The 22,171-nt window shown below is 38.3% G+C and overlaps 1 protein-coding gene across 2 annotated transcripts in view; it reads left to right on the top strand.

Moving 5' to 3' along the window:
- Positions 1-20,086, top strand: part of Shc (SHC-adaptor protein) — a 92,896-nt gene extending 72,810 nt beyond the window's left edge. For both annotated transcript variants that reach the window (XM_071594627.1, XM_071594619.1), the window contains 5 exons: positions 4,003-4,355; positions 10,627-10,845; positions 14,198-14,358; positions 16,005-16,115; positions 19,283-20,086. In XM_071594627.1, the coding sequence (XP_071450728.1) occupies positions 4,003-4,355; positions 10,627-10,845; positions 14,198-14,358; positions 16,005-16,115; positions 19,283-19,411 (973 nt within the window). In that variant the 3' untranslated portion in view covers positions 19,412-20,086. The remainder of the gene's footprint in view (positions 1-4,002; positions 4,356-10,626; positions 10,846-14,197; positions 14,359-16,004; positions 16,116-19,282) is intronic.
- The last annotated feature ends 2,085 nt before the right edge of the window (positions 20,087-22,171 follow it).

Genomic DNA, 22,171 nt, shown 5'->3' with positions numbered 1-22,171 from the left:
ATTGTCCTTATTTCATTATGATGAACTTCCACGACCTCAAGCCTGAATCTGTTGAACTTAATTTAATCTAATCTAGTCATTCATTTAATGTAATGATAGGTTTGAACAGCCCTTAATGATTATTATGTTCTTTGAATTGATGTGCTTCCTCTTGTTTGTCCTGCATTGTTTTGTTCTTCATGCCTTCTGCCCAAGGGGAATTGAGACAGGGAGGAGGCCTCGGCTGGGTCACACCAAATTCCCAACTCGAGCACACCGTCAACCACTGGCATGATTTTAATGAAGTGGGCATTACTTATTGGCCTTCCACAGTTTCACATGACTGCAAAATAGTTGAGATAGCAGCTGCTTTAGATATAGTTACATTTATGTATGCATCTGAATTATAAATTGATGATTTCCGAGGAGGTATCAGTGCCCAGCCGCCCAGTTGAAGAGACCTATATCATTGAGCAAAATTTAGTTTCTTGCAATCTTATCTATCGCGTATCTCCCATCAAAATCTCTTTCAAGTTGAAGTGAAATATCTTGATAAAAGTAACGAAAGAAAATTTTGCCACTGCATTGATTTCAACTCCCGGTGGCATTTCTTTGCAAAAAAAATTTTCTCGACACAATTTCACCCATTTCTCACGTCCATTATTATAATTTATTAAGTAGGCTTAAATCACAGCGACCATCATTGGTATTGATTTCATTGAGTATGATGTATCTTTTGCTCCTTCAATTGGTGAAATTGTGCACATTCCCAAAATGGTAGGACAGGGTGGTAAATATCATAAGGCATTAAAAATGTCTCTATATTCAGATTTAATTTGTTTATTTTTTTTTGCTCTAGAAGATGCAATTTTACCACCATAATGTAACCTAACATAATGTTCTTGAGAAAATGATTTAGCAGCATTTAATTGAATAGGTTGGAAAATTATAAATTTGTGATGGGCTCACTATGCGTTGTGACTTTTGGTGCATAACTTTGACTAGGTAATTGTTGCAGATCACTTTCTTGGTACTAGCTGAATCTCTGCCATGCATGCAAATCCATCTCGTGGCAAACAAGCTGGTTTTGGGATGTGTTGTGTATTTTGTGAATAAATGAATTCATGATTGAAAACTGTTCAGAGTATTTGAATTTGTTGGGGAGAAAACGGTCTCGACAGACACAAGTGTGCTCATCTATTTGGGTATTTGAAAGCCTGTGAGGAGTTGAGATCTCTGATGCAGTTTTTTATTATTCATGTGAGAGACGTGACATAAGGATGGTTCTTCTGAAAGTATACTCTGAATGACTGAAAGAGAAACTGAACTTTATTTCCAATAGTGAGATCTGCTGACACTGAGCTTTGCCCCACAGTTGGGATCTCAAAGTGAATATCAATGAAGAAATTAGTTAAGAGACTGTTTTAGCCGTTACTCTGTGGAATTTTTCCATCGTATAGAAAGAAAGAAAACACAGCAATTCCACATTTACACTTTATTCAGACGACCATGGTTTCACCACTGCGTGGCATCTTCCACCCGAAGATGCCACGCAGTGGTGAAGCCATGGTCGTCTGAATAAAGTGTAAATGTGGAATTGCTGTGTTTTCTTTCTTTTTATACGAAATTCGTTAACTTCATTTTTTTATGCTTTGAATACCTAACTGTTCTGATTATCTAATGTGCTAAGTTATGAGATCTGTAAATTTAAAAAATGCAATAAAAATAATTGATTTAGCCATAGGTATTAGAGGTGATAATTTAGCATGCTATTTGATACAGATTGCAATTGTTGAATGGTTTAAAAATAGTGCATGACTATATTGAATGACATTCCATTTTTGATTGAATGAAAGCTGTTTAATGCGCAATGTAACAAATTTTAAAGGAAATTAAATGTCCTTCATACCATTCACCTTTGGTGTAGGAAAAATCAAATTAGGCTTATTTAAGAGTGATTTCTGGAAATTACCTCATGACATACCCAAATTCCAGTTCAGTGCAATTTTGTGGGAAGCTCTGATTTTTGCTGTTTAATGTAAACATTTATTGTTTCATGTACTCCGCACACATTTGGATTTGCAAACATTTCATACTCCTTATCTATCTTGAAATATTTCACCTACATTCAGCCAAGATGTGCAAAAAAGTCCACTTGAAGAATCGCTTTGCCGCATATGCTCTCTATTTAATCATTTTTTGTATCATCCGTATTACACAAAATTACTTTCTTTTTAGGTGTGTTTACCCCATATTTCGTCCACTCTGCTGCATTGCTGGTATTTTCATTAATATCTCAAATCTTTACACCGAGCTTATCCCTGCATCCATCCGTCACACGTCTGTCTGTAGTCTGTAGTTGCATTATACTTCTTTGTTTCATTACTTGCTTTACTTAACACCAGTCAGTCAAAGTCCCACCTCTACACGATAGCATCTGTAAATGCTTCCATGAAGTTATAGTAGTTGTTATACTATCATTCTACCTGTGGTATGCTCAAATCATGTATAGCTTTTAAATTTACCATCAGTATGGACACTCCACCAAGTTTCGGACTCAACAGTCAATTAATCTTACCCATGCTTATTATTTTAATGCGTGGCATGTGACGTAGCGAAAAACAAATGCTTATTCTCTCTCCGTATTCTCTCCAAATATGACACTCTCTCCCTCATTTCACTCCATCCTGTGCCATTACTAAGTTTATAAATGTGCAATAAACTTCCTCTTGCACATCCTTGCACTTCCAAGTTTTTACTGTAATGCAAACAGATGGTCCATGCATCCCTTGGCATTCATAAAACCACTTGGCACCTCCCAGATTTTTGCAATCTAACATTGCACACCCTTTAATTCAATGCTCTACTGAACACTTTTCCCTGTGTACTCAAAAGAATGATTGCACATTTCAATTGCACCCCTACCCACAATATAAGGGAACTATCCTGTTTCTTCTAATCAAATAAAGTTTGCAAGCATGAATTGAACAGAGTGCACTGGCAATTCATTAGTGACTTGGCACCTTCCTCATTTTACTCAGTGCATTTTTTACTCTCACTCATGCTCCAGCGTTTCACTGGAGAGTTAAATCCATGAGCCTGAATCAATGCTGCATTCTCAAGATTTCTTTTCTTTTGGATTTTGAGCTTTTACCTTTTAAGTGCTGTTCCACTCTTGCTTGCCATATTTTCTCCATATCCACTTTAGAGAGAACCAAAAATTTCCCTCTTTCTGACTCAGCGCTTCTCCTTACCCTTATATCCTTCTCTTCCACCATGCATGAACAACTAAATCACAAAGCTCTTAGAGCAAGCAATCCCTTTGTCAAAAGATTTACATCCAAAGCTCATATTTGAGATGATAAATCCTTTTTTCTAGCATTTATGTGATGATCTCCTTCCATAGTCTTCCATGTGAAGGTCACTAAATGGCCCTAAAACGTTTCCAGAGGCATCCCTTCCAACACCAACCCAAACATTCGTGCCAACTATTGCCATTTTTTCTCCTGGGTCACACTCATGCAAAATATAGCTTAATTTATCCCTACCCTTCCACTGCTCACTGATGCTTAATAAGTTGCAAAGGCACCTCTGCAAATGCCAATTCTCTCACAAACTCAGAGTGTTCTGAGGGAATCGAATTCATATTTTCATGTGTTCATCTTAAACTTTCTCATTCAAAAGAGCCTCCCTACTCTAATTGTTGCGACTCACACCTCCCCGTGAAACATATTATTGTTGAATGTGCTAATTACATATGTTAGTCTCCTTGTGAAACTTAATAGAAGTGGCTATATAAAGCATATTTTAGGTGACAATTCTGACAGGATACATTAGGTGTTTATTTACATGAAGGAAGCTGAATATATAAATTGCAAGCATTGTTTTTACTCACATTATGTACATCATATTCCTTAGTAATTTTTTGATGAATCTATAACCATATTTTTTCAAACATTTGATTGGGGAATTGCTTATCTTAAGGGCATGATTGGAAAAGTGGTATCTTTTTCTCGTTGCCAGGCCTGATTCTCATGGGAGTGGAGAGTCATCGACGGTGCCAATGTCTTCTTTGTTGGGCAGGGGTGGCGGAGGGGGTGGTGGTGTGAGTGTTGCTTCTCCCAGTGGTGTTGGAGGTGGCTCATGGGAAGTGAGCAGTTACGACCCAGAGTATTACAACGACCTCCCAGGGAAAGTGCCTCCGGACATTGGCCCACCACCCGTTCCCCCATTGCCCCACTACCATGGTTCGGGAGGGGCTGGCCCCCACCCATCAACCCGCGAAATGGACTCCCAGCCTCCTCCACATCCTCCCCCCTTCCCAGCAGAAGCGAGGTCAACTACCATAGTGACTACGGGTGACGGCCATGGTAAAGGTGAGTGACACTGGAGTCCTTCTCCCCCTTCACCCACCCAGGAGAGGATCTCGACGGAACCCCAGAAATCTGGACCAATCACTTCTGAACAAGGCAAAGTATCTTTTTTGGGATTACCATATTATTGTTTCAATAATGTGAAGCATTTTTAAGAATCTAATGGAATTACCCGCGTAAGGAAAGCAAATATCATTCCTGGTTTACCCTTTCTTTATTGATTCGTTTTTATATCTATAATTTATTTTTATTAGTTTATTTTAATTTTTTGAAATGGACACAGCTACTAAATAAATATTTTGTGATTCCTAGCAAAATACAAAATCCAGCATCCTGCTATACATCAGATCCCTCTTTATCTCTGAGTATTTTCTTCCTCCCTTCAACCCGTCCAACATCCCTATCCTGTTCCTTCCCTTTCCTCGTTTGCCTAACATTCTCCCCTCCATCACAGTCTTTGACATCCCACTGCCGGTCAATACCCCCTTCATCCACTTTTCCTGCCTCCATTGGATTGCTCCCAACATACCCCTCTCTTCGCCTACCATACCAAGTACTTCCTCATTTGTTTTCTTCTCGGTCCATTTCACATATATATTTATATATACATAAAAATAGACATTCAACATTGTAGATTGTTTAAGCTTTTGGCTTTCTTCAAGTAAGAATATATATATATATATATATTTTTTTTTTTTTCAGCCTCCCGCCTTTTTCTTTCCTGTGTTCGTCCTCTATGTGTGTTCCTATCCCTTTTCCTTACATCTGTTTCTATATAAATGAGTATTTGTTTGCCGTTTGGCAGGATTTAGTGTTTGAATGTGTGTGTGTATATATATATATATACACATATATATATATGTATATATATATACATATACATATATATATATACTACCTTGATCAAAAAGTTCCCGGAATAACCACCGTGTGGCGCTCCCATCGTTCCGATTTGAGTTCTGTTTTTTTTTGTTAAATTGGTACATCTGTTGTTGATATTCCCTTTAAATCTTAGTGTCATAACTTGACATTTGCAAAAGTTACGTAGCCAAGAGTACATCTATCTCTGTGTGTGTTGGCGATTTTTTACAATTTCAGAAATGGATTTAAATTTGCAACAACGAACTTGTATTAAATTTTGCGTAAAAAACGGATTTAGTGGCGCACGGACGTTGGAAATGTTGGAAAAGTGTTTCGGCAACGATTCTCTAAAAAAAACGGTCGTTTACCAGTGGCACGAGCGGTTCAGAAGTGGTCGTGAGTCAATCGAAGATGATGAACGCAGTGGCAGACCATCGACATCGAAAGTCGGTGAAAAAATTGATAAAGTAAAAGAAATGTTGGTCAATAACCGCAAATTAACCATCAGAGAAATAGCGGAGGACTTGAACATTGCCTATGGATCCGCCCAAGACATTGTGGTTAATGATTTGGGTTTCTGTCGTGTAGCAGCAAAGTTGGTGCCAAAAGACCTCAATTTCATGCAAAAAAGAGACCGTGTTGACGTTGCAAAAGACATGATTTGCGAGGCTGAATCCGATCCCACATTCATCAAAAGGATCATTACTGGAGACGAGACGTGGGTTTATGAGTACGACACGCAATCCAGACATCAGGCAAGTGAATGGCGTTCACCAAATGAGCCGAGACCAAAAAAACCACGTCGTTTTCAGTCAAAAAAGAAGGCAATGCTGACGGTTTTCATGGATTACAACGGTGTAGTGCATCATGAATTTTTGCCAGAAGGCCAGACAGTAAACAAAGAGTATTATTTGGGCGTTATGAGCCGTTTGCGTGAAGCAATTCGCCGAAAGAGACCAGAAATGTGGGCAGAAAACTCGTGGATTTTGCACCATGATAATGCACCGTCGCACAGTGCTATCATTATTCGTAATTTTTTGACGAAAAATGCAACAAATACCATCCAACAGCCACCGAATTCACCTGATTTGGCTCCCTGTGACTTCTTTCTGTTCAATCGAGTTAAAAAACCATTACGGGGAACGCGTTTTAGCAGCCGAGAGGAAGTAATGGAAAAATCGCAGGAAGCACTGATGGACATACCGAAAACCGAATATAAATGTTTCGAGGATTGGATCAAGCGCTGGCATAAGTGTGTTGCAGTCGATGGGGATTACTTTGAAGGGGACAATATAGATTTAGATGAATAAACTTGTATTTTTAATTTTCTGAATAAATTCCGGGAAATTTTTGATCAAGGTAGTATATTTACGAGGGTCATCCGGAAAGTAGTACCCGTTCGTGAAATAAAGACACAAAAGTAAATATTAACAAACATAAAAAATTTTATTTGAAAGAGGATACTTTAAACTACTTCTCAACATAATCTCCAAGCAAATTAAGGCATTTGTCATAACGTGTGACAAGTTTCTGTATTCCTGCTGCATAGTCCTTCGCCGCCAGCTCATTGAGATACGCGAGGGACCCATCTTGCACAAATTTTTGCATAATGCAGATGGTGTTTAACAATTTCATGAACAATTGTTCGAGAAACATTGGGAAAATGCTCACAGATGTCATCAATTGTGACGCGCCGATCGTTCCTCACGAATTCGTCAACTGAGCTCACCAGTTGGTCTGTAATGACAGACGGTCTCCCCGAACGCTCATCGTCGTGTGTGTTCCCCCTCCCCATGTTGAAGTTGCGACACCACCGCCGAACAGACGACTCGTCCATTACATTGTCTCCATACACCTCCTTTAATTGGCGATGAATATCACATGGGCGAATGTTTCTTGCATTGAGGAATTTAATCACTGCCCTCACTTCACAACTGGCGGCGTTCTCAATTTTTTTAAACATTGTAAACAATCACAGAAACAACACAGGCAATGCTAGCGTCACGCAACTTGGCTCAGAGAAGGCAGACAAGCCACTGAAGCTATCTGACCTCGTCCAGCGGCTACTCGCGTCGTCAGCACTTCATGCGGCACGAACGGGTACTACTTTCCGGATGACCCTCGTATGTGTGTGTATATATATATATATATATATATATATATATATATATATATATACATATATATATATATATATATACAGTAAGAAAGGGAGATCTATGCTTACAGTTAGAGATAAGGGGGGTAAGAAAATAGTCGACGCAGGAAAAATCCAAGAGAGATGGAAGGAATATATAGAAGAACTGTGTAGTAAAGAACTCAGACCAACAAAGTTAGACATTGAAAAAGAATATGATGTAGAGGATGATAGCTTAGGTCCAGGCATACTATACAATGAGATAGAAAGGGCATTAAGGGAGATGAAACTAAATAAGACCGTGGGGGTGGATAACATTCCCGTGGAACTTTTAAAATGCTTAGGAAAATGTGGGAGGAAGAGGCTATATGGGCTGATCCGTAGTATTTATGAGGAAGGAATCTGGCCGGAAGACTTTGTGAGATCAGTTTTTGTTCCTATTCCGAAAAAGGTAAAGGCTACATCATGTGAGAACTACAGGACAATAAGTTTGATATCCCACGCAGCTAAAGTTGTTCTCAGGATCATAAACAAAAGGATAGAGAGTAGGGCAAATGATTACTTAAGGGATGATCAGTTTGGGTTTAGGAAGGGGAGAGGTACGCGTGATGCCATTGCAGTAATGCCATTATCACCGTTGCTGTTCAACCTGTATGCAGAGGAAATGATTAAAGAGGCATGCGGAGAACTGGATGTAGGAATGAAAGTGGGCGGGGAATTCGTAAAATCAGTTAGGTTTGCTGATGACCAAGCTTTAGTTTGTCAGTCAACCAAGGGGTTGCTAGCATTGCTGAGGGAATTGGAAATTCAGTGCAACAGATATGGGATTAAATATCAATATTAATAAAACAAAGGTAATGCGATTTTCTAGAAAGAAAAAGGCCAAGCTTAACATTAAAATAGGAGGGCAAAAACTGGAGCAGGTAGAACAGTTTACGTATCTCGGTAGTGTTTTGGACCAACACGGTCAAAGTAGTAGGGACGTAAGGAGAAGAATTGCGCTAGGCAAAGAGGCTTTCACAAGGAGGAGGGATTTGATGACGGGGACGTTGAGTAAGGATGTTAAGAAAAGGCTCGTAAAAACTTTGGTATGGAGCGTAGCTATGTACGGCACGGAAACGTGGTCATTGAAGCAGGAGGATAGACGTAGACTGGAGGCTTTTGAAATGTGGGTGTGGAGAAGAATGGAGAAGGTGAAATGGACAGAGAAGAAAACAAACGAGGAAGTACTTGGTATGGTACCTGTACCCCTGTAAGAGAGGGGTTTTTTGGGAGCAATCCTATGGAGGCAGGAAAAGTGGCTGAAGGGGGTGTTGACCGGCAGCGGGATGTTGAAGACTGTAATTGAGGGGAGAATGTTAGGCAAACGAGGAAAGGGAAGGAATAGGATATGGATGTTGGACGGGATGAAAGGAGGAAGAAAGTACTCAGAGCTGAAGAGGGACCTGCTTTAAAGTAGGATGTTGTGTTTTGCTAGGGGTCACAAATTATTTAATTAGTAATTATGTCCATCCAAAAACCTACCTTAACCGGTAGATTACCAAATAATAATATATGTATATATATATGTATGTATATATATATGTATATGTATATATATGTATATGTATACTACCTTGATCAAAAATTTCCCGGAATTTATTCAGGAAATTAAAAATACAAGTTTATTCATCTAAATCTATATTGTCCCCTTCAAAGTAATCCCCATCGACTGCAACACACTTATGCCAGCGCTTGATCCAATCCTCGAAACATTTTTTATATTCGGTTTTCGGTATGTCCATCAGTGCTTTCTGCGATTTTTCCATTACTTCCTCTCGGCTGCTAAAACGCGTTCCCCGTAATGGTTTTTTAACTCGATTGAACAGAAAGAAGTCACAGGGAGCCAAATCAGGTGAATTCGGTGGCTGTTGGATGGTATTTGTTGCATTTTTCGTCAAAAAATTACGAATAATGATAGCACTGTGCGACGGTGCGTTATCATGGTGCAAAATCCACGAGTTTTCTGCCCACATTTCTGGTCTCTTTCGGCGAATTGCTTCACGCAAACGCCCAAATAATACTCTTTGTTTACTGTCTGGCCTTCTGGCAAAAATTCATGATGCACTACACCGTTGTAATCCATGAAAACCGTCAGAATTGCCTTCTTTTTTGACTGAAAACGACGTGGTTTTTTTGGTCTCGGCTCATTTGGTGAACCCCATTCACTTGCCTGATGTCTGGATTGCGTGTCATACTCATAAACCCACGTCTCGTCTCCAGTAATGGTCCTTTTGATGAATGTGGGATCGGATGCAGCCTCGCAAATCATGTCTTTTGCAACGTCAACACGGTCTCTTTTTTGCATGAAATTGAGGTCTTTTGGCACCAACTTTGCTGCTACACGACGGAAACCCAAATCATTAACCACAATGTCTTGGGCGGATCCATAGGCAATGTTCAAGTCCTCCGCTATTTCTCTGATGGTTAATTTGCGGTTATTGACCAACATTTCTTTTACTTTATCAATTTTTTCACCGACTTTCGATGTCGATGGTCTGCCACTGCGTTCATCATCTTCGATTGACTCACGACCACTTCTGAACCGCTCGTGCCACTGGTAAACGACCGTTTTTTTTAGAGAATCGTTGCCGAAACACTTTTCCAACATTTCCAACGTCCGTGCGCCACTAAATCCGTTTTTTACGCAAAATTTAATACAAGTTCGTTGTTGCAAATTTAAATCCATTTCTGAAATTGTAAAAAATCGCCAACACACACAGAGATAGATGTACTCTTGGCTACGTAACTTTTGCAAATGTCAAGTTATGACACTAAGATTTAAAGGGAATATCAACAACAGATGTACCAATTTAACAAAAAAAACAGAACTCAAATCGGAACGATGGGAGCGCCACACGGTGGTTATTCCGGGAACTTTTTGATCAAGGTAGTATGTATATGTATGTGTGTGTGTGTATATATATATATATATATATATATATATATATATATATATATATATATATATTTATATATATATATATAATATCCCTGGTAGACTAAAATGTATTTGTTTATATCACCAGTTGTTGGTACTCGCATCAGCACTATATTTATTAGCATTTATGAATATCATTGTACAAAACGGCTATAAAGCTGGCGCAAAGTCACATGAAAATGGGTGGTGTTTCAAAACAAGAAGGAAATGTAAGAAGTTAGTTACAAGCATTGCATTACCTTTAAAATTTCCTTTATGATTGGAAATGTATAGCCGGTTGTTGGTTTCACTTACAGGACTTGAGATTTCTGGCAGTACAAACAATCTGATAGATTTCCACTGTGAAGTTCCTGTGCCTCCACCAGAGCATGACTACGAGAACGACCTCGTGGTGGGGTGGGGCTGGCCCCACCCAGGAGGGAACAGCAGCGGTGGGGCAACTCTCCCAGCCAGGCCCAGGACTGACACAGCAACAACCGGCATCGGGGCGCCCACCCGGGACGTCTTTGACATGCGTATGTGCCGACTTAAGCGATTCCTTTCCTTCATTTTCCCCATTAGATGCTCTGACCTATACACTCGCTCTCTTTCCACTTTCTTTGTTAGTGACGTGACATTCTGTGAATATTTTTTCCCAGATTTTATGCTGTAGCATTTCCACATGAATTGCTAATTTTGTTATGTATCAAGCCCGATTTAATATCAAATGGATATAGGTATGAAAAATCTGGGTTAAAGCAGAACAATTTGTGCAAAAGTAAAATTTATTGTAAAATTATTGATGGACAGTGTGAAAAAGCAACAGTGCATTCTTAAGTGAAAAATGACATTTGGTTAAGTCACGTGGGACCTTATTTAGTTAGGTATCTTGATAAGCCTCTATTGTATGTATTGAAAAAATTAAGAAGCATTCACATACTCCACAGAAAATGGAAGATTAACACTGCAGATTAAATAAAAATCAGTAAATGTGAGTTAAGAAGGTTTCGAAGAACCTTCCACTTGCTTGGACCTTGTACTTGCTGGTCGAAGAAGCAGTGAAAAACTCTTAAAAATATATATATCAAGGTAAAACAATTTGTCATGTTCCATTTGACAATAATATTATTATAATCACAGAGAATCATAAATGATATACAGACATTATACTGAACTCCTCTTAAATCCTCAATGCGTCAACAAAATTAAAAATGATGATTAACAGTATCCATGTCCAATGCAGAACAGCCAATACAAAGGTGCTTGTATTATAAAGACTTCTGCTGCAGTAAAATAAATTAGGCTTGAAAACTAGTGATCACTATGAGAAAGCTAGGCATATTGGGCTAGGCATTCATGTATTGATAAAAAAAACTTGGATAATTTGGAATATATACTGAAGAGTATTATAATTTTTCACAAAATGTGATAGAGGAAAATCAATAGTGGATAGTTCTTAAATGAAGCTTTAAATGAGAGGTATTCCTTCCTTTACTATGGAATACCCCGTGTAAAAGAAGGTGTACATATCTTGTGACATAGGTAATGTATTTGTAATAGATTTGTGATGGAAGGGAAAATTAAATGGAATCGTGAGTGAGGAAATGCATACCTTGGATGATGTGGCAAATTAAGAGGCGGGAATAGAGAGGAAGCAATTATCTAAGGGAATCAGGGTACAAATTAAGGTACTCTATGGGTTGGACAGATAAAGATAATGGGTCTTCAAATTGATAGGAAGGTTCTAGAAGTGTGAAAGAGATAACATAAGTATGAGGAAAAGTTTAGGAAAATTAGATCTATTTCAGATATGGCTACAATGCCTCCAAGTTCTTCAAAGTATATCCCTAGAGTGTAGACACACTTGCCAGTGGATTTTCCGTGACTCAAAGGCTCCCTGGTAAGCAGGTTCGAGGAGGTCCATAAGGATATGCATGTAACCTTCTTTGATGGCACTGAGGGTTCCATGGTGGTGTCCTTTGATGGAGGATTTCATTTTTGGGAATAGGAAATAGTCCGCTGGTGCCAAGTTGGGACTGTGAGGAGGTTGGGGATTCATTGTGATGCTCTTTCTCATCAGGTAGTTTTGGTCACCTTGGAGTAGGTTTGGCTAGGTGCCCAGTGCCCAGTCATGCTGCAGTGCAGTGCAGATCTCTTGCATTGCCACTTTTTCAGTGATAATGTTAGTAGCACTGTTATCTTATCAATGCCAATACGATCTACGATTACGTGCACACTTGACCGGTGTTCTGAATTGAGCACTTCACGCAGACGTTGCACTTTGTTGTCGGTTCTAGAAGTTGACAGCCATCCAGAGTAGGGATCCTTTGAAGAGCTTATGCCACTTAAAAACTACAGTATGTAGTACACCCATTCTTTTATCCTACAACATTTGGCAAATCATGCTCAATGTCTCCAAGCTCGATTTCCCAAGTCCAGCACTAAATTTGATGTCGTTCTGTTGATTGATAATTCACTGCATTTTGAACTTGCACCTTGTCACTCAATAGAGGTCCACTTAAAACTCAGTCCAACCTGAACGAACACCCACGAACACCCAAAGGTGCTTGACCCGCAATACCGGTCAGACCTCCCACCACTGGACTTGTATGGTGGAGCACATTACTGTTTGTACAAACCTTGTACGTGTGGTGGGTTTCTGCTTTCACTGGGTTTAAATACAATAAAGTTGCTGTAATATGTGTCCTAAAGCTCATGGCTAACCATGTGTACCCAAAAGGAACAGTTTTCCTCCTCCTCTCAACCCCCAAAAGGTATTTAATTTATAAAATTGCTGTGACATGTGTATTCTATTGTACCATTAAGAGTATAGCTAAATTTTTTCAATTTGTATTCTTCAATTCTTACCATCTTGTTTGACTAGTTATTATCAGTACCATCCAGTTTTTCTTTCCATAGATAAAGTATTGGGATATATTTCTTCTATACTGAAATGATCCATTTACAGTAAAAAGCTTTGATTAACTCTTGAACTCATAACTCTGAAAGCTTGATTTTCTCAATCGGATTTAATAGCAATTCTCCTGCCGAGAGTCATCCTGAATAAAATGGCTTCATGTAATCTTGAAAGGATTTCATCATGACAGCATCCAGCACTTGCACTTGTGATGACATATCTCCTGGTGTAACCACTTGCTCAATATTCATATTCACACTACAAGTTCACCCTTCCTAAGATAATGGTTATCTTCCTGGATTTGGAGGTTCCCATTGCAGTTTTTGCCGAATGTTATGTCATATTGACTTTCATTCTTGGTACCCTTGTCCCTTGTTTAATTAATAAACTGTTCTTCTCAATACATTTTGCTGTGATATTGCCGGTTTGGTCATGCCATATTGATGGTTTGCTCATTTGTCTGTCAGATAAAAGAGAAAATGGTATGAGGCAGTGTGTGTACGTTTTCTATCTCAAAAGTCAGAACTTTTGTATTTTAAAATGATTTTTCATGCAAATCATGGGATTGTCCTCACCTGGGAGTAATTTTTCTCTCTGCCACTCAGAGTGTTCCTCACTTCCATATGAGTAGTGAGGATCGCTGTTTTGACAAAAATAGCAAGGTGCAGAGATTTGTGAGATGGATCTGATGGTTGAAAGTGAGCAAAAAACCTGCTAACTTTGTTATAAAAATTCTAATGCGAGGGAAAAGAAAAGGAATTAATCGTCCCTGAACATTTATGAACTGAGTACATCATTTTCTTGACAGTATTCTCTTTTGTTATTGGCATGACAACATATAGAACCATTTTCTTCAGTGCATAAAAAGTTAACTCTAATTTTCAATGGTGATCAAATTTCAATCCTGTTGGGTTCTTCCAATTAGATTATTGTGTATGAAAGAGACTAAGCCGTTTACTTGCTTCCAACAGAACCATTCAGTACATCTCTGACACTGGCAACGCAAGGAAGAGAACCTGGTTCCAGAAGTGGTGTGCCGCTGAATCCCGCCAGTCAGAAGGCCCAACTCCACAGCGAGGCATGGTTCCATGGGCCAATCAGTCGGAAGGAAGCTGAAACCATACTCCTCAAGGTATTCTGGATTAAAGCTATGCTAGAGACATGGGCGTCCGATTGGCTTGGGAAAAAATTATCCCAAATTTGAAATAATCAATTAATTTAATTCTTGATTTTTCTATCAACTCGTGCATTATTTGAAATTATGGTTCAATTTCAAAAGTTTGTGCATTGCAGGCAGGCCATTGAGCAATAAAATCAGTATTCATATAATATCAATTTTATTACCTGAAAAATTGTATCAATATCATCTTTGAAATATGTGATGGAATCATCCCTTTGGCATTGAACTTTCTTGTCTGTGCCAGGAGTCAATCCTTGGGGAGGTTTACCATTTAAATGAAATTAAGAATACAAAGTAACTTTCCACTGTCCTTTATTAGCGTACAACCGGTTTCAACGCTCAAGCATCATCAGATGCTGAGCGTTGAAACCGGTTGTACGCTAATAAAGGACAGTGGAAAGTTACTTTGTATTCTTAATTTCATTAAAATGAATTTCCACAAGGTTGAGCCAGAAACAATTGAAGGTTTACCATTTCTTACTTAGTATGGGCATTCGTTTTCTCTGAAGTGGAAACCTGCGATAACTGCTAATTTGTAGTGGGTTCCGTGTCGATATGAAGGGAAAAATCAGAAAGCATGCATGTCAAGAGCAAATGAGAGTTAACTCTGGGGCAGTCAGCAATGAAAGTGGCTTTAGATGTAATGCCAGTTCATGGCAAAATAGGATCAGCAAAATTAAAAAAAAAGGTTTTGCACAAAGTGAAGGTAATATTCAAGAACAAGTCAGTGCAGGTCAAATAGTCACCAGCTAATGAGGTGGTGTGGGTGCTGAAACACTAAACATAGATGATGTCTGCCTTCAGTTCAAACTTTTGTCTTCTTCCAGTCGTGAGTCCTTGTGTGATGGAGGAGATGCATAGAAACTTGGGCAGGGTAGGTGGTGGGCTTGCGGAATAGATGAGAAAAGAAGGGGATTGTGATTGACTTGTCAATGTGCTATCAATACACATGGTTGGTATTATTCTCTTCAGGTGTCAGGAATGGAATTTTTGCTAGAAAGGAAGTGTGTCATTCGCAACCACTTGTATTTGTATTGCAGTGTACGAATATGCACTGCCGACAGTATATCCTAACCATGCAGTGCATGGTTAGGATATACTGTTGTCTTTGCTGTTTAGGCATACACTATGCGCCATTGGCAAGTGCTGCATTATAGTGCAAGGGGCAAAGGAAATTTTTCCAAAAAGATCACCAAGCGCTACATAAAGCACATTGGTGCTTCAGCATCATTGGTGAGTCTCTTCATTGTAATGTGTAAGATTGACTGCACGGTAGTGGATTATGTATACATAACAATTTTTCCTTTTCTGTAAGCTCTATGATTTTCATTTTCTCTTCTCTTTGAAGAAACTCGGATAATTTGAGTGCGGATAATTGAGTTTAATGAATTATAATATGAATTATAGAGATGATGGAAATCTGGTTCCCATTTGTGTCATTTCAGTTCCTCATTGCATACTTCAACATGTATCTCCAATGGAGAAAGGACTTGTTGCAATGGATTTTGCTGAAAAGAGTACCCTTGGCCTTGTTTCGATGGTTCTCCTCCTCTGCTGGTTGTTTATTAAACAAATTTTTTACTCTGTGTGTGTTCCAGGATGGAGACTTCCTTGTGCGAGAGTCCCAGGGTTCTCCGGGGCAGTATGTCCTCACAGGGATGCAGTCCGGTGTCAAGAAGCACCTCCTGCTCGTGGACCCTGAGGGAGTGGTAAGGCACTTCAGCTCCTAACTGTACCTCACATCTTGCGTTCACTCTCCCACTTTGGGTTCATCCAACTCCCTTCAAAGCACACCATTTTAAGCCGTTTGTTGCCAAATAAAATATACTAATTGATTTCCAGTTTCTTCAATAGGTCTTTCTCTTTTGATATTGAGCATTCTTCAGAAATCGAAAGAGATAGAGACAGATGTATGAGGAATACCATTAGATCCATTTTGTGACTGATGGGCATTGATTTGACAGTGGCACCCGTCAGAAAGGTGATGCACCTAGATAGGATTACATACTGATACCCTATTAACAAGGTGTATTAAATTCAGCCACAAGAGTTTATGATAAACTCCCAGCATTTGTGAAATCTTCTCTTACGGCCAAAATCTAATAAAAAAACTGAGAACCTTCCTCCGGGAAAAAAGTTTCTAGGAGTTAAAGATTATTTTGTGTAACCAGATTTGTATTAAACTCTTCGTTGTAAACTATGACTCTGCTTTGTGCCAAAGTTTAGACTTTAGAAGCCAATAAAGACTATAGTTATTATTGAGTCATGTGTGCAGACAAGAGAGTTTCTTGCAAAATCCATAGTGACTTTTCCATCATAAATGGAAACCGGTTTAAACGGCATTGTTGAGTGACTGTAGTTACATGCACTCGAAGCGTTTCTATGTCGACATTGAAAGTTTCAATTCGTCAAAATGGAGGCTTATTATTAGGCTCTAAAATTAGAGTTGAGAATTCTCAAATGCAACTTAGTGGATGATCAGCGAAGAAAAAAGTGACTCATTTGTGAATGTACTTAAGGCCTTAAGACAAAAAGTGCTACTTAAACTCTAAATGCCCAAAGTCAACGAGAATTTGCAAACCCTGCTGCGTATAAAATAAACAGAAGTAAGACTGATCCTGGGAGCACCTATTAAGTCCTCGCAAGAGAAAGTAATCCATTAATCTGGCTATATGAATAATGGCGATATTTCCATGGCCAATGATGATTTTGAGGCGGTCCGGCACAAGAGAAACAAATGGAAAAAGCTGAACGTTGTGGTCGGGAATAATTCTTTCACAGAAGAGGAATCAACCTTCTCAGGTGTCCTGCATATTCTACTCCTGTATGTTGGGTGGGATAATCCTGAAACCACTCCTGACAAAAAAGTTAACCTCCTTTGCAAGAAATTCCCCAATAGTAACTTTCACTATCCGAAATTATGCTAAGGGAAGACCTTCTGTTCTTTAAGCTTACAGGTCCTACACATCTACATGAAAAAGTGTTTAATTGTCTCACCTGGCCCAATGAGGTGGTTGTCGGGAGGTTCTTTCCCCTCAGAGTGTCTGCACCCAATATTTGAGTGTGTGATGAGGACAGTTCTCGTTGCAGTGCTCTCTTGAATGATAGCAATGTTACTTCCATCTTTGAGGATGGAGTTCAGTCAGACCTTCCTTGCAGAATGTTACTTCAGTTGTGAATTCTTTAAAAACTACAATTACATGACTAAATACTCCAAGCTGTATAAGCAAATTTCAAAAACATCTTCTTGCCAAAATAGATTTGGGTGTCCTAGCTCACTTCAGATAATGGCCTTCAAGAGTTTTACCTTGTTCTTTGAAACATTCATTTCAATATTCCATCAAGCATTCGCGCTAAAATTAATTTAGCTTGATCCAATAAATAAACAGAGCAACTGGTTTAAACCTGAAGTTGTACAGTGAAGAGAAAATCGGCTGCGGAACTGCTATGATGTTAAAAGAAATTCAACTGATGCTGACCTTAAAATGTGCAATGAGCTCAAAAAGGGATACCATAAGAAGCTATCATTGGCTAGATGCAATTACCGTACAGAAATTATTGACAGCTCCCCAAATAAATGTAAAACTGCCAGGTCAGTCGTAAAGAAAACGGTCCCTCAACTAATGTGACAAAAGATACGGCAATACATCCCACTGAATTTGATAACTTCTACACAAGTTCCTTAGAGACTATTTTTTGTAAAATTCCTAATTCGTACCTGGATATTAAAGATTGCCTCAATAGATCTCCTGCTCCTACTGAAACCTTTTGCTGGAAGTGGGTCACTCCATCTGAAATATTGGAAGTGGTGGCCAAATATAAGAGATCGAAAAGTAGAGATGTATGTATATGGTGTCTCTAATAAATTAACTTCAGCCTCCAAAAAACTTTGCAAGTATCTCTTCCCAATCAGGAAACTCAAATGCCGTGTTTGTGAGAAACATTAGAGGCTTGCCTGATTTGCATTTTTCCAAAGTCACCTAATTATGGCTTAAGGCTTAATGCAAGTGACACAAAAGCTCTGCTTGTGTTATAAAAGAAAGCAGTTAGGATTATAACTAGCTCTTGCCATCATGGTCACTTTTGTCCAGTATTTGTCAGGCTAAGAGTGATGAAGGACATATGCATTTACCAGTGCTTAATTCATGTAAATGATGATGTGAATAACTTTATGTTAAGAGGCAATATACACAGCTGTAATTCAAGGTCAAGAAATATGTTAGACATTTTCAAATGCAGATTGTCCAAAACCTTCAACCAGGTTGATAACCTTGCCTTAAAAATTCTATAGCAGACTTCCCCGCAGGACTGACTAGATATAATAGGTTCAAAACTGTAATTGAGGATTGGTTGATTTCAAACTCCTTGTATTCTTTGAGTGAATATTTTGTACTGGACTTCTCATGGATTAAATTATAATGCTATTGTATCTGTTCAACATGGTAATAAATGTATGCATTTGTATGTTTTTCTTTTGAGGACATCTTAAGTAGCAAGTGCTCCTCTTTGAGGAATACAGATTAATTTATTATTATTGATGTTTATGAATAATATTTAGTACAAATAGGTGTATGGCTAATTGTAAAATAAGGGTTAGGGAGTAGCATCAGAATAGGGCGGACAGATTTTATAAGCTTTTTCTCTTATATATTTTCTCTTGTTTGAATGGTGTCCTTTTTCAGCTAACAAATATGCACATGATTATGATTTACTGTCCCAATTCATTCCCCTCTGACATCCTGAGACCAGATCAGTGTTTTGCGCAAAGTTTTTCATTTTAGAATTCTTCTCACATTAACTTTTGTAATTTCATTTTGTAATTGGATGTAGTAATAATGTTCACTGGTGACATTCATGAATGTTATTCTGGTTTCAGGTGAGAACTAAGGACAGAATGTTTGAAAGTGTGAGCCACCTTATCAACTACCATTGTGAAAATGAACTTCCGATAATATCTGCTGAAAGTGCATTAGTTTTGAGGCATCCCGTGCACAGGCCACGATGAAAAATCAAGAAGAGGCTTCACCATCAACAAAACTTCACTATCTGTCTGTCTCTTTGCAGGCCATCAATATCCTCCTGTCATTGTGATGTACAATTTAATGTTGACTCCACCTTTGAATTTATTTCTTGAATAATACGTGGTGTCATAGATCTAATATCCATAATACACTTTATTTTTGTCACGAAGTCTCACATCCCCATACCTTTATTTGTAAACTTGTGTAAATATTGTTAAAATTGTTGTATTGATATATTCAAGCAGTTGAATGTGGAACTAAAAAAGAGATACACTTATTTTCTCTTGTTTGAATGGTGTCCTTTTTCAGCTAACAAATATAAAATGATTTTGTCCATCTCCATTTCATATTTGTATACATTATATCTCAGAATTTTCAATCCTGAAATATACTTTTATGAAATTATTACATTTGTTTATTAACCAATTCTCTTTTGTTAAAAGCAATTCATAGAAGTACATATAAATTTCAACTTACTGCAGCGACTTGATAAAACAAGAGAGAGTGTATGTATGCAATTGGACTGGACTTTTTGCATTTTACAGGAATGCCAAAAGAACTTAAGGTGTGCCTTTCAGTGAATTTTCCCATGTAGGTGTAAGTGCATTTGTAATGAGTACCGATTGTGAGTGGAAATCAAAAAACATTTCTGAATTATATCTCTACAAAAGACTACTCAGTGAGCCCTAAGGTTAAGAAAACCACCCAGAGGATCCCATTGTTGGCCAAGCCTGTTTGGTAATTGATTGCGTTTGTGTGCTGTGCACTAGTAGTCATCTCTAATAATGAAAAAAATATAGCTATTGACAAGAGGACCTCTTAATGTCAGTCAATCTGCAAACCCTAATGGATAATTGGTCACAGAGGAAACATTTTTATGTGGTGACCTTTGTAAGGGCAGCTAGGTGGAGTACACTAATATGAGGAGACTAATACATGCATTCTGCCACCAATGGTTATAGTCACGGCAAATAAGTGATCAAATATGTGGCTCTTCTATGGTTTCTTATGCTGTATGTTTGTTGTAAAATATCCCACGTAAGGGTAACATATTCAGGTCCAGGGATAATTTTTATATTTATGGTATTGGAATGGACATTTCATTGTGAATTCGGTCCATTGGAATAAGGTTGGGCAGTGATGTCCTGGGTCTTATGCAGCTCAGGCCATGAGTGCTATTTATATTCCTTTGGGAAAGATTCAATTTTTCACAATGCTGCTAAGGAATAAAGTGCATTGCTCAGTGTTTTTCTGAGGGGGAAGGTCATATTGTGAGCTGATTATCAACCAGTCATTAAAAAAAAATACATTATACAGTTCTGGCGAAAAACGTGCCTCTCTGACCACTTAGTTTGAGGTGATATGGCCATTCTTTATCAGCTTCAGACCAAAAATGGATATCAGCAACGAGTCCATCTAACCAATTGGCTCTCCTGTCCTTGTGCATTTTAAATGTTACTTGGTGGAGTGGATTTGACTAGTTTATCAACTTGAGGGCATTTTTCCAAATTCTCCAGTATACTTAAATAAAATTGTTGCCTTTTATTTTTTTATTTTCTTCATTTTGTTACTTTACAATGTTAAAATATAAGATAATATCAGTTATTTCCTCTGAACTTCATAATTATAATAACTTTCATGGTCACTGATCCATTCCCGAGATGGAAAAAATTAGGGAAGTGGCATTAGAAGTTAGTTTTGAATTCAAACAATCACTCGGAGAGCAGCAGTACTGAATGCAAAAGATGATGCTCACAATGACTTCAAAAACAGTTCCTCCAAGAAACGTAAGTTTGCCTCGATTGTAATCAACAGGGGCAGCTAAAAACTACACCCCTGTCTCTATTCATCCAGAAATTTCTAGCAGCTACTTCATTGATTAATAAACATTACATTTTACAAGTTCAAGATGTAATGACCTATGGCTACTCCAAAGTTTCTGTTTCTTCTCTGTGTCCTTGATTTCAATGGTGCTGGGTCGCAACAAGGAACATAATCAATGTACTAAAAAAATCTAAAAATTCTACAAGTGAGACAACTATGGCCTCTCATACAGTGTGATTAAATCTGTTATTCACTCACATGTCCCATTCTCTTTTCATTATAATCAATGTATGCTTTAATTCTGGAAACTTGCTGGACTTGTTAAAATACTCTTTAAGGTTGAGCCAGTTTAAAAAAAAAGATATTACAAGAGTTCGGAAGAACTAGGAGCTCATCAGCATCGTATTACTGATGGTACAAATAATTGAAGCCATTGCCCATGCTGAAATTCTGTCATTTAAGAATATTTAGCAGTTAAATGTATATGGATAAAACTTATCCATATGCATTAAACTGATTTACTGTAATTTACGTCGCTGGATATATAGGGGAGAAGATACCACACCCATGTCCATGGGTGAGGTAGAGATAACAAAACAACTGAATTTCGGCTGCTGTTTTTGAGACCCTTGGACTTGACAATGGCACCCATGGACCGAAGACTAAGGTATTCATGATTGTCTGACCCTCAGCAAAAGATTTAAGGCATTCTGGCCCATTGCGCTTAACTCTGCTTGGGCATGGTGAGAAAGTAAAGGAGGTTCCATCCAGTAAAGGAGGCTCATCCCTCTCAGGACATTCCTCATGCTAGTACAATGGATGGCATTTGATATTTTTCACAATCGAATCCCCTCGTATATTCAATATTCTTGTCATTTCTCAGACTCAAAGTCAAGCTTCATAATTTTCTTATATGTGAA

Source organism: Hetaerina americana, unplaced genomic scaffold, assembly GCF_022747635.1.
Source record: "Hetaerina americana unplaced genomic scaffold, ioHetAmer1.1.p SCAF_1, whole genome shotgun sequence".
Taxonomy (NCBI): Eukaryota; Metazoa; Arthropoda; class Insecta; order Odonata; family Calopterygidae; genus Hetaerina; species Hetaerina americana.
Note: the sequence above shows the minus strand (reverse complement) of the source record. Positions and strands in the feature narration are given on the sequence as shown.